This window comes from Nothobranchius furzeri, chromosome 1 (assembly GCF_043380555.1).
Source record: "Nothobranchius furzeri strain GRZ-AD chromosome 1, NfurGRZ-RIMD1, whole genome shotgun sequence".
NCBI lineage: Eukaryota > Metazoa > Chordata > Actinopteri > Cyprinodontiformes > Nothobranchiidae > Nothobranchius > Nothobranchius furzeri.
The window spans coordinates 98,003,380-98,017,072 of NC_091741.1; the positions used below are offsets into that span (position 1 = coordinate 98,003,380).

Here is a 13,693-nt window from a genome sequence, read left to right on the forward strand (position 1 = left end):
GTACGAAGGGTCCCAAAACAACCGACTCTGCTGCTTTGTCATTTTTCTTTTCTGCCTCCTGAATGAATTCTTTCCCATCATTCTGACAGAGAAAGGACTACACAGCACTCACCAAGTTCCTGCCTCCCAAACACGAGTATGTGTTGTCGGTCAGAATGACTCCTCTCCAGTGTAAGCTCTACAGACACTACCTGGAGCACTTTACAGGTGAGAGCCATGTTGGAGTCGTGCTCTTTGAGCCTCTAGGTGCACGGCTGGCTTTCTCTCTCTTTTTTTTTCCCCCTGTCTGTTAGAAGTAGCAGAACCTTCAGGGAGCACTAGCAGGGATTTTCCAATGTCGGGTCTGCTTGGCACAGATTTAGTCTAGTCTTGAATTAAAACTAAATTGAATAACACTAGTAGTACTGAACAGGGCTAAATCCTGAGGGAGACCTGTGTCTGATAAAAGTGCTCTCCTTACCTGATGTCATTTAATCACAGAAGGTTTTCAGATAAATAGGAGGCTTTTCTGGACTCTGGCTTTTCCGTTATGTGTTAAGTAATTTTGTGGACTTGTGTGTGTGTGTGTGTGTGTGTGTGTGTGTTAAGAGTGGCAGCTGGCACTGTGCCGCAGGCAGGTTTTAAGCCCACTTTCCCACGTTTCTTCCTAATGAAGAGCTCTGGGAGGGAGGGAACAGAGAGTGTGGGGTGACAGGAGAGACATGGGGGCATAAAAAAGGAGAGAAAACTAGGGGTTGGGGCCAGGGGTTTTACACCAAAAGCAAAAAAACAGGAGAGCTGGTGTGGGTGGGTGTCGGGTCGGTGGTATGTGCTGTGGCTCATTAGGCAGAGTTGTCCACAGGGCTGATGTTGTGACTGAGGACCTTCACAGTGGGGTCTTCAGACCAAAACCTTCACTCTGTGATCATGGTGGGAATGGCTATAAATGTTCACTTGTACTTTTCCCTTTGCGTGTAGGTGTGGGGAATGCTTTGGAAGGGGGCCGCGGCCGTGCAGGAACAAAACTCTTCCAGGATTTCCAGATGCTGAGCAGAATCTGGACCCATCCTTGGTGCCTTCACCTGGACTACATCAGTAAAGAAAACCGAGTAAGACTGGAGAAGAAGAGAATGCGTACATGCTAGTAGCTCTGGGGGTGTTGAAGATTCACTTGTAATTCAGAGAGTTGTGGTGCAGTTGTAAAACCATTGTCCTTGCATCTGGATTCATCTTTCTGCAACTTGTTTCTCTGTTTTTGGGCTTCCCATAAATCATCTGGGTTCTACACTCCAGAGTCTTAAGTGCAATTCTTATTTACTGTTATTTAAGGTGGAGTGGATGTGTTTGGAAAAAGCCATTCAAGCAAGTTACATTTAGAAAAAACATGGAAAAATATGTTCACTTGTTCTCTGTCAGTGTCTGGTATTATACCTTATTAGGTAGCGTATACCGTAAAATATATACCGGCTAAATTAAGCCGTTTCAAAAAGTCCCCATTTGTGACCTCAAATGGGAAATGTTGAATCAAACCACCGCTGGAAGAGCAATAGCTCAACTCTGAGCTCCTCCCAGATTTTGGAGCCTCAGCTTATAGCAGCCTGAGCAGATGGGTGGGCGTGGCCAGCTGCCACTTGTTTACTTTAAGTGACAGCGCCCTGAAACAGCTAATTCTGGAAGGTACTGACACTGTGTAAAACTGCTGAAATCACTATGTGAGAAGGATTTAGTAAAAATAACTCCATTAACATGGTTTGTATTTACCATAGAACTATTATAACTTAAGAATAAAAAGGCATATGACTCTTTTCTATGAAATTTGCAGAATGAAATGTTCACTAGGCAGCACAGCAGACCACTTCCTGTTTAGCTGCCACATAGAGGGGTGTGTGAAGAGGGGGGAGGGATGGGCAGAGGAGCAGTTTGATGGCTAAATCAAGATCCAGTCATTAATAATATGACTTGACAGTGATCAATAAGGTTTTTCCAGGATTGTGCATGTCAGGGGTGACTAAAATGATCACTTCTTTTGTTAAAAATCTGTATGTGAAGAGCATTTCAAGCAGTATGACAAAAATGCTCCAAATAAACTTCATCCACCCCACCTTTAGTTAACATCATTAAAATCTGTTTAGAACATTTAAAAATAGATGCTCTTCCTACAATAATTACACACATATTTGGAGATTTGTAGAAATATACTGCTGACAGGTCGAGCTACATGCTTATTTTTATTCCAGCAGAACTTCAGTCACTGGATGTTGATCCTGTGTTTAGGACGGACACACACACACACTCTAGCAAGTAAATGTGTTCTGTTTCAGGGCTTCTTTGACGAAGAGAGCATGGATGACTTCATCGCATCAGAAACAGATGAATCCTCCATGAGTTTGACCTCCGATGATGAGAAGACAAAAAAGTAACGTCTGCTTTCACACTGACCCCTCCTCGTTTAACTGGACTGTTGTAACTCTACCTGACTCTTTCCTTCTCTACCGTCCACTTTTCCAATAGGAAAAAGAAACAAGGAAAAGGGAAAAAGAGAGGTTCTGATGACTCTGACAGTGATGAGGTGGAGGTCATCAAGGAGTGGAACTCAAGCTCTCGTGGCAGGAACGGTGAAGGTCGGAACCGAGAAGAGCCTGTTGAGGATAGTAAGTTTGGTAAAGTTGTAAAAATGTATTTGTGCTTTAGAGTACCAGACATGGTCTAAAAACTAAAATCTGGAAATTAGGATTTTAAACTTCTGTTTTTATTTGAGAAAAGAATTGATCATGCTTCTCGTTCATATTTCAGTTTTCTACCATTTAATTTCTCCTATGAACAGGACAGTTTTTCGGTCTCTGACGCGAACCTAGTTGCTGTTGTGTGAGCCTTGTCTGTAGAAGCTACCAGAGACTGATGGTTATGCTTTTGCATCCCAGCTCGGCCCTCGAGTCCCTGCTCTGCTGACTGGTACAAGGAGTTTGTCACCGACGCAGATGCTGAGATCCTGGAACACTCGGGGAAGATTATGCTCCTCTTCGAGATCCTGCGCATGGCGGAGGAAGTAGACGATAAAGTGTAAGTGTGTGTTTTTGCTGTGCTGGTTTTGGCTTGTAAGGATTGACTTGTGGCAGAGTAACGTCAGTACGTTTTCGTTTTCAGGTTGGTTTTCAGTCAGTCTCTTATCTCTCTTGACCTTATTGAGGATTTCCTTGAGCTGGCTTGCAAAACTGATGAAGATGATGAGAAACCTTCTCCTTATAAAGGTTTGCATCTCTTTGTGCTGTCTTTATGTTGTGTTAGTGATGCAGTGGGAAGGAGAGCCACATTTTTACTTTTGACTGCTCAACTAATGTGTTAGATGTGAAAAATATATTAACACTAACTTCTAGGGGCACAGCGTGTGTGCTCCTACAGCCTGGTGTGCTTTATTACCCTTAAACACACACATACATGTTGCTGCTGTTGTAAGGTCGTGTTCCTAATTAAACTCCTGCAGCTGTTTTTGCTTTAATTTTGAAAATGATTAGACCTTTTTTATTCTTCAAAAAAGTTTGCTCAAGGGATTGTAATTTGTAATGAAAGATCACAGTGCCGTAATTGGAAACACACCGACATGTTAGTTAAGAAGGCTGGTGGGGGGGGGGGTTGGCCATCTTGAAGGGTAAACATAGCTGGCTGTGAACCAACGCAGCCATCTATTAGTTGATGGGCTACACCCAAATACAACGGAGAAGATGTCGTTCATGGCAGCTTGATGAGTTATCAAAGCAGATTTCTCTTTAATGTTTTTGTTGGTGAAGGTGAAGGCAAATGGTTCAGGAACATTGACTATTACCGCCTGGATGGCTCCACCAACGCTCCCACCAGGAAGAAGTGGGCGGAGGACTTTAATGACACCAGTAACACAAGGTACACTACTTGCATCAAACTGTGTTGTCCAATCCAGATTCTCCTTAAATCAAAAATGTTCCTAAATTGCATCATAAACAACATTTCTTTTCTTTCCTCTGCTGCTGACTCGCTCAGAGGACGTTTGTTTCTCATCTCCACTCGAGCTGGTTCACTTGGTATCAACTTGGTAGCTGCAAACAGGGTCATCATCTTCGATGCCTCCTGGAACCCGTCGTACGACGTCCAGAGTATCTTCAGAGTTTATCGCTTCGGCCAGGTCAAACCTGTCTACGTCTACAGGTTCCTCGCCCAGGTGAGCTTTTTATATTTCTTTCCCTCCTCAGTAGTTGTGTGTTTTTATAGCTCTTTAGTTCTTGCACACAAGGCTGCAAATTGTTTTTAAACCTGTTTTAATGGGCACAGTTTAGTGACTATTGGGTCAGCATGATCCTGATTAGGGTTGTCACGGTGTGAAAATGTAACCTCACGGTTATTGTGACCAAAATTATCACGGTTTTCGGTATTATCGCAGTATTTTTTTTTTAAATGTGTTACATTTTCAGGAAACTAAATAAACCCTGTATGTCAGGAAATATTGTCCTCAGTTTGTGTCTAAATTTTGCCTAAAATTTGTTACTTTGTAATTATGTTGTTTATTTGTTTACAGTTTTCCCCTTTAGTCTTTAAAGTACCAATATTTGCCCATAACTTCTTATTTTTTGTCTGTTTGATGTCATCATTTTAAAAATATTAGTTCAGATGATACTCAATACTCAAGTAGCCTTCTAATCAGATACTTTTTTTACCCTTACTTGAGTAATAAACCCTATATCAGGAAAATATTGTCCTCGGTTTGTATTCTTCCAGTGAGCTTTGCAGATGTGGGAAAATGTCATCAGGCAGTAATCATTGTTAAATTCATAATTATTCTCGGAGAGAGACCAACTCTTATCTGCCCCTGGGAGCCCCGTAATGCATAGCATCATTTCAACATGGGCGTGTTCGCGACACGGTTTATATGCAGGTAGCGGCGCTGCGGCTGCTTTATATAGCGACTCGTTGCATTCTCCCTCAACCCAAATCCTCGGATCACGCATTTTAGCTAAAACGCTAACGTTAGCTTGCCTTGCGTTGACTGTAGAGTTGTGGGTGATGGTCACGCAGATGTGTCATGAGATTTGAAGCGTTGCTGCCTTTCACATACACATTTTCTGCACATGCTGCAAACAGGATAGCCGTCTTCTATCAACTGTCCCTCGGCATTCTTCAAATATCCAAAAGATGCCCGTACTTCCCACTTTGTCTTCTTTGAGGGATAATAAATGTCCTGAGCGCTGCCGTCTCCTCCTTTGGCCATTATTTCGGCTTTAGCTTCAATTAAGTTTTGGTTGTAAACAACAAAGCGTGCATGTGCCGCCGACAACTTTAACAGATGATACGGTGGCTGGTAAGGGTCACCGTGCCTACACCACAGCCACGGTAACCCACCGAGATAATATAGTTTTTTTTTTAAAACAAGACGGTTATTATTATTGTCCACTTTTTTACCGGGGTTTACCGCTACACCGGTTACCGTGACAACCCTAATCCTGATTTGTATGGAAGTTCTGACAAAGTCTCTTACACAGATAAGACATAAAATAGATGTGTTGCCAAACTAGTTAATTTAGTGCTTTCTATTTTTCTTTCAGGGTACAATGGAGGAGAAGATTTACGAGCGGCAGGTAACCAAGCAGTCTTTGTCATTCCGAGTCGTGGACCAGCAGCAGATCGAGAGGCATTTCACCATGAACGAGCTGGCTGAGCTCTACACCTTTGACCCGGACACGCTGGATGATCCTTCAGAGAAGAAGAGCAAGAAAGCCACTCCTGTGCTTCCCAAGGTCAGCACATGCATGATTGATCTGTTATTCCTCTTTTAGAGACTCTTTAATATAAAAAAGTCACGTTTTTGGGTTTAGACGGCTGGTTCTACTAAAATATTCTTTGTTTTATATTTCTGATTTTGTAGAGATTAGTGTGTTCCCTGTTTTCATGTGCAGCACTTAAACCTGCTTTTAAACTCGGCGCCAAGCGCTGTACTCCACAACCTTTTGGGGATATTTCTATTTCTTTTGATTTCCTTTCCTAATCCCTCACACGGTTCTTCGGGTCTTCATCCAGGTGCTTTGTCACAGATATGCCCCCCTGGGGTTTAATAAACACACACCACCCTTACATGGACCGTCCAGCCCTTCACAGCTGCATGGATCTGTCTGTTTACTGTTATTTACTAAATACTCGACTCATTGCAACACTGCTGCTTCGCTGCTATAAACTTGAGCTTCTCTTTTTTTCATTCATTCCATCGAGTCTTTTTTTTTTTTTTTTTTTTTTTTTTTACTTCTCTGTTGATCTTTTCCCGCTTCCATTTGCAGACGTGGGTTTATTAATTTCTTTTTCAGAAGTGGTTTTACCTCTTTGTTTTGATTGAACCTGGGTTACGTTACAGAACTCTGTAAACAACACGGATTAAAGAAAACACTCCGGCCGGCTCTTTCTGATTGGACATCCAGAGGGTCTCTGAGTCTGCCTTAATAGAAAATGTGTTTTTCATTTACACGGTGAAACTAATCTGCAAATTACTTCATCTCAACAAAATGACTACACTCGAGTGTGTGTGTGTGTTCCTTGTTTCCAGGCTTCGTCTTTCTTGGGAACCCAAGGAGGTTTTTTTTTTTAATCTATGTAGGTGCTTGTATTTTGTGTTTGGGCTTAAAATATTTCAAGCCACCACATCGTCATCATTATATTTTTAATTGTGATCCTTAAAGGGTTCCCAATGAACATTTTTCAAGTTTTTTTTTTGTTCTTGTCTTGTACTCGTACTACTCTGTTATATCCTTAAACATAAGCTGGAGGAACTGATGTTGGTTGGTCTCGTAATTGAGATCGATTGTTTAGTTAATAAGTTATAAGTAGTATCTTAAATGTAGTCATAATAAGAAATGCACCGATACCAGTATCAATATCGGCTCAATAATGAGCGTGGTTTATTTATTTTGAATTTGTAAAAACTGCCCGATACTTCACAGCCGATATTAATGGCGTGGGTCCACCATGGTGGACGTTACAGGAGAGTTGAACTGACTTTTTAACTTGTTTACCCTACGTCTACTAGTTCAAACCCAGTTGACTTGTCAGAAGATGACATGCAATTAACGAGTATTAACACATTCACTGCCAGCATTTCTCACCGTTTTTACTGTTTTTTCAAGAGTCACAGAACGTTGCGCGCAGGGTCCGAAATTAAATTTTTGACTCACCGGCCAAGTTGGCCGGTAGATGATGAAAATCTAAGCATATTTTTTACCGGCCAAAATTCTATATGATTTAGATCTACCTAAAGCATGTTATTCTATATTATGTTGATTCCAAACAGAGTGACAAAATAATTAAAACATCAATAAGAAAAACAACTTTTGTCATTTTACTATTTATTTATTTATTTTTAGAGATGTTTTTATGAACTCTTTCACTGAAATCTAGTCAGACTCCTTGTTTTCTCTGTCCATGAAGTCTGGCCTCCTGCTTCTGACACCGTCTTTGTGCCAAAGCATTACAGCCTCATTTGGGTCATAGTCCTTGATCTCTGGAGAACACAGCTTCACCATGAGAATATCTGAAAGTGTGTCAGGGCTCATATTGGACGTCCAGTCATTTTTAACTTGCTTCATGGTGCTAAAGCCTCTTTCACACTCAGCAGTTGAGGGAGGGAGGGAGGGAGGGAGGGACAGCACCAGGTCGATCAATGTCAGCAAATCAGGGCAGGAATGCTGAAAGCGTCTGTTTACTGTGGTCCATGACATCTTCGGCAGCGACCCAGGCTCTTGATACATGAGCGACTTGATGGCAGTCCACTGGTCAGGAATGCTTTCAGCGTGGACACCAGCGGTCTCCAGGACAGGCCTGAAGTGGTCCACAAGTGTTTCCAGTTCTGCATCACCAAAATCTAGAACAGTGGTGTAAAAAGAAGGCATTAAAATAATTAAGCATGCCGTTTTTATTCACAACCTGACTGGACAGCTCTGATAAACCAATCTGCTTCTTCATCTCCTGACTGTGGCCAGTTGGTGAAGCTGACTAGCTTGGTGGCATGCAGAATCCCTACACTGGCATCCTGGAACCTGTGATTCATGTTCTCAACTAGCCTGGCGATCACTTCTGTCTGTGAGCTGATGAGGGCCTTGTTATCACCTGCTCTTGTTAGTGTTATTCCCTCATAGCAGCCTGCAACTGTGGCTTTCATCATGGGTCCCTGTCTGATAAATAACAGCAAAACACTTTCTTCCCCTTTTCTGGTGGAAACTTTAAAAAGAAAATAACTATAAAAGTACTTTAATAAACATACCTGGTTTTGTATTTTTCCAGTACTGCTTGTGTTGAACACAAGGTGCCATGGGCCTCTGCTACAGTGATGACAGATCTCTGCAGACAGGTGGACAAGTTGTTCAGATGGGTGAGGGTGTCATGCAGGAAGCCACAAAACTGGACAATAACAGCTTCCCTAATGGTGGAGTAGTATTTTCTGGCCTTGGCCTGCTGGACACCCCGGATATTTTGAGCATCAGGAGACTGAATCTAAATTCAATTTAAAGAAGATCTACACATAAATAAACAACTGCTCTCTATAGATTAAGGTAAATGTTAATAATTCTAACTAATTTTATAGGTCATTACACATTATTATTACTTAGCCAATACCTGCTCAAGGTGTTGTACAAGACCCCGGTATCCTTGCAGGAAGTGGTCCAGGGCACACAGCAGGTGTCCTACCCAACGGGTCCCACCTATTGGCTTTTGGCAAAGAACCTGAAAGCTGTTAATTAGGTTTGCCCTGTTGAGTGGACTGGTGTGATAGAAGGTGTATAGCCCAGAAAGCAGATCTTCCACTTTCTGAAACATCACATTTGAGCGCATAGCATCAGAAAAGCTCAATTCGAGGCGGTGTGCCATGCAGTGGATGCCAATGATGTAGGTCCGGTCACCCTTCAACTTGCTGATGACTCCATTTTTTGCTCCAGTCATTACTGCTGCTCCATCTGTTCCCATAGCGACTAGTTTGCTTCCCCAGTCATCACTCACTTCATCCATGATGTCACTAATGGCTTTGCTAATGTGTGATGCGTCTTTCTTCTCCACTGACTTGATGCCAACAAACATTGACTTGACTTTGCCTTCGTGACTAAATCTTACATATACCAACTCCTCCTCTTTCACAGAACTGTCTGTGGAGCCATCAGTGGTTAGAGAGAGAAATTTTGTGTTTTTAAGATTCTCTCTAATGTTGTTTCTTTCTACCTCAGCTATATAGTGCATAAACCCTTTGGCCTGCTTTTCATTCCTGTATGTTGATCCCACAGTTATTCCCTTTTGTTCATCCAGACTGCAAAGAATGAAAATAGAATGTTAAAAAAATATATATATTTGCATATTGTAAATATACAATAATTTTAATCAACATAACTTGCCTTCCTGGTAATAACATTTTGTATTATTATAATTAATTAGCCATATTTCACATCTGAACTTAAGAGCATGGACATTTCAAACAAACAAAGTTTACTTACTCGCACATCCTCTCAAAATTGGAGAATGGCCTTGCCTTCTTCCCAATAGCATGCACGGTGCGAAACAGCGTTTTCATTTTTGTGCTTGTTTTCTCTGACATAGCCATTAGCACCGAGACCGTGGGTGTCACCAGTAGAGACTCAGATTGAGCCCGGGACATGGATGTGCAGGCAATATGGCATTTGCTGTTTTCATGTTCTCGAATAGTCACAAGCTTCATTGTCTTATTTCCTATGACAAACGAGTTGTTGCAGTTCTTCTCTCGAGCGTGCTGGCGGCAAACGGTGCAGCTCATATGCGCAGATTCTGGGTCATAATGTAGCCATTGTCTTACGACTCCGCCATCTCCAGTTCGCCACTTCTCACAAAATCTTCTGGTTGCCACTGGTCCTGGTGGTTTTTCTTTTGGAAGGCTGGCTGACTCCAGTTAAAAACCGCCACATTTCACTGCTAGTTTTAACACGAAGCTAACTGCTAACTTGATAAACTGATTGAATGAGATATTCGGAAATGACGTTGGATGCGGCGCTCCCGTTTCGTGTACGTTTGTGTACGTTGCATGCAGGCGGGAGGAGTATCACAGAAATCCATGGAAGATGACTGATAAACAGCTAATTTGGTGCAAACATTTACTCGCCAGGTGGCAGGCAGAGCTCAAAATTTTACTCGCCAAATGGAGCAATTTGCTCGCATTTGGCGAGTCTTAATTTCGGACCCTGCTTACGACTCGCGCTAGAATGATGTCGACGCCAAAACAACCAAAACAGAGCGGAGGCTCACCTCTTACATCAGGAAGAATCTGCGTGTTTTGAGCGTTATCCGTTCTTTCATAATCCATTATTGAATTGTGATCGTCAGAAGCTTTTCCGGTTCGCGCCTCACTTATTTTACAGCAGTGGCTCAAAACCATCTCCTAACACATGGATTTTCTGCTTCCTGATCACGTGACGTATGCGGATGAAGATCGGCTTTAGAGCTGAGATGTTTATTCTCAAGGTGCGGGGGCTCGTTCCGATGCCCACACAGTAAAAAATGCAAATGACCACTTTAGTCGTCATTGGTAGTGAATGAGTTAACAGGTGTGATTGCCTTACATCTTTGTTCCTCTACAAAGAGATGCTAGAGAAGCATCATTGAGAAGAAAATCTGGTTCATTGAGCTGCAGATTGGTAGATGCATAACGCTTAATGAGCAGTGTGACATTTATGTGACGTGATACTAAAGACAGGGCGGCTGATGAGTCTTTTACCAGGCTGACCTGCTGTAGCCAGTGGGGCAACTGAAGTACAGTGGAAGGAATTTGCTGTCTGGAATAATGTGAAGATGAGTCAGACGCCCTCCGTCACCGTGAGCCAGAAATGCCCTGCTCAGAAGAAGAGAGCGATTAGAGACATGGCAGACCCATCTGCACTTTCCTCTGCTCTCCATGCTGGGAACATGTGGTTTCCTCAGCTAGAAAGTTTTCATTCAGCCTTGTTTGAAGGAAAAGTCATTTATGTGCTCTGGTTATTTTAGCACCTGTTATCCAACCTTTAGAAACCATTTTCCTCCTCGTCGTCTTTACTCATGTTCCCTCTCCCACCACCATTACCCCGTGGCATCTTTTCCCGCCATCTTCAAGAGCATCTGTTGTTATGACTCGGCACTTTACAGAGCTCACTTTGAACATTTTCTGGCAAAGTGGGCTTTTTTTCCCTGCCTCTGGCCTTCCCTGTATGATGAACGGTCATTATTTTAAACCCCCTCTTTAACATTTCTCACCGCTCTTCAGAAAATCTAATTGGAGACAAATGTAACGGACACACTTCCTCTTAATGACAAAGAAGGTTCTTGTAGTCCAGACATGAGCGTTTGACTATCCTACCCACCCACCCTGAGATATTCTGCCCGTCTTCCTGTTCATCATGCTTGTCTTTCCCATCAGACATGCTTCCACATGAACAACGGGACGTTTCAGTGGTAGTGTATACAGATTATTTCAGTGTTTTGTGGATATTTAAGTGCATTGGGAGCAGGCGGTGAAGCCTGCATGTTGGGGAGCATGCCTCTGTGTACTAGCTCACAGCAGGTGATGGCTGCAGTGGTCATTAGACTCTGACAGGAACACTTAAAGGCTGTGCACTTGAGCACCGTCAGACAGGAGCAGTCTGGAGCAATAAACCCCACCATGCTCGTCTCATTATGAGTAGGAAGTCACTTTGACCTTGAAGGGAAATCCTCCCTTAAATACCTTTTCTGTAATATATCACTGATCAATGGATCACAAGATCACAGGAGTTATTTTCCGATGACAGTGTTATAAATTATTCCTTTTCTTTTCTACCTCAGAGTCACCCTGTTCATTTCTGCTGGGCTAAATGGTTTCCTCTGCCTCGCAGAAAGCTTCCTGCCAGCTCTTTAGAAAACAAGCCTGATCTTGTTGGACAGCAGGTGGAGGGAGCACTAATAACAGCAGCAGCAAACAATTATTGTTGGTGAGAATAAGCAAGAGGCGCTGTTGACCCTTGATTGCAGCTCTCAGGTCTACTGAGAATATCGGCTGGTGCTGATGAGGCTGCAACCTTAATGGGAAATCTCTTCCTTGCTGACTTTGGACTTTAAATGAAAGCCTCTGTTTGTTTCTCTGAACATCATCAGCAGCAGAACCACACAGCTTTACCTTCTTTAGGAAGATGTTGGACAGAAGTCTACCGAGAGGTGGTCCAAATGGAAATAAAAGCTCTGGAGAAACGGACTGAACGATCCAGTAATCTGTTGTTCTGTCTGAGGATCAGTGAGGAATTCTGATGGATGATCCAGAGGAGAAAAGTAAATCAGAAACAACTTAAAGAGGCAGTAAAATTTAAAACCACATTTATTGTCTTGCTGTTGAATATAAGCATCTTTGGGTGTCATACTGAAAGTCAGAGCCATGTCTCACCTGCTTTGTATGTAAATGTATAATCTTGAAAAGGCAAGGGAGAGACACTCGGTTCCTAGAAAAGCTGGTTTAACATGTAATAAGCAAGCCACTCCTGCTTGCATCTGCATGTCCCAAACCACTTTGATGCCGGCAATAAATTAGCGCTGGTTGAAGAAACGCTAACCTAGCTTGAGCTACTGCTAATGCTAGGCCGAGCTACTATGGTCGTTGGTGTACTGGGAAAATCCAAACTATGACTGAATGCCAGATAGATCCGTAGCCTGTGGTCCTTGCCACGATGCCGCTAGCTCACCCACACTCATCATTTCATACCCACCCCCCGCCCCAACACTTCCGACCTCAACGTAGAGCCACAGGGATTGACAAGTCAAATGGCAGGCAGCTGATTTAATATGCATGTCTTGGCCGAGTGGGCGGGGAAAACCAGGCTTGTAATTGCAGGTCTAATTTATGGAGTTGAGCTTGACCATTTATCAGGGCTCCTGGGTGATTGTGAGCCCTAACAAAATTTCAAAAGCGATTGACCCTTTGCACATGTCATGTCACGGTGTCATGTCGTTTTTTAGGGGCCACCCCCCTTTGCCGTGAGGGACAACAGAGAAGCTGTTTACAGAAGCTGAAGTTCATATGAAGCTGCTTAAAATAAGCTAGTTTGTAGCTTTGGATTGCATTTATTTTGTTGATTTCACAGTATAATGGTAATAGCTTGCTGCACAGTTGGTTGCACTAACAGACCAGGGTGTACACTCCACTGGTCTTTATATTGAATAACTGGTGGACAGAAGATGGCAGTAGACAGCAGCTGTCAATCAAGCTGACTAAGGCTACATTCACACTGCAGGCCTTGATGCTCAATTCCGAATTTTTTTTGAGTAAATCTGATTTTATTTTTCTTTGTGGCCGTTCACACTATGACTGAAATGCGACATCAAATTCACTCCAGTGTGAACGCTTCACGGCCCCAAATGGACCCGCGTGCAGCAGCACCTCCACCTCCCGTTCATATTATTTCTTGTATTTTTGATTCCTAAACCTAAAAGAGGATGTCCAGACAGACTCTTGAACCCTTCTGTCAGAGCTTCTCCACAGGAACATCCGCACACGACGCTCACCACCGCTGACTCAGTGACGTAGGTTGCTTTCGAAAACATCAGATATGTGTCGGAATCGGTACCACATATTCAAGTGACACGGATTGCATTTAAAAAACTGGATCTGTGCGTTCAGACTGTCATAAAAAATCAGATATGGCTCGCATATGGGGGAAAAGCGGATTCATGAATCCTGTGAGAAAAGCAGCTGAAC

The 13,693-nt window shown here is 42.8% G+C and overlaps 1 protein-coding gene across 2 annotated transcripts in view; it reads left to right on the top strand.

Annotated features, from left to right (window-relative positions):
- Window positions 1-13,693, top strand: part of atrx (ATRX chromatin remodeler) — a 60,771-nt gene that overhangs the window by 32,751 nt on the left and 14,327 nt on the right. For both annotated transcript variants that reach the window (XM_015943324.3, XM_015943315.3), the window contains exons 21-29: window positions 90-207; window positions 958-1,088; window positions 2,301-2,395; window positions 2,491-2,630; window positions 2,901-3,039; window positions 3,124-3,227; window positions 3,765-3,873; window positions 3,991-4,168; window positions 5,547-5,738. In XM_015943324.3, the coding sequence (XP_015798810.3) occupies window positions 90-207; window positions 958-1,088; window positions 2,301-2,395; window positions 2,491-2,630; window positions 2,901-3,039; window positions 3,124-3,227; window positions 3,765-3,873; window positions 3,991-4,168; window positions 5,547-5,738 (1,206 nt within the window). The remainder of the gene's footprint in view (window positions 1-89; window positions 208-957; window positions 1,089-2,300; window positions 2,396-2,490; window positions 2,631-2,900; window positions 3,040-3,123; window positions 3,228-3,764; window positions 3,874-3,990; window positions 4,169-5,546; window positions 5,739-13,693) is intronic.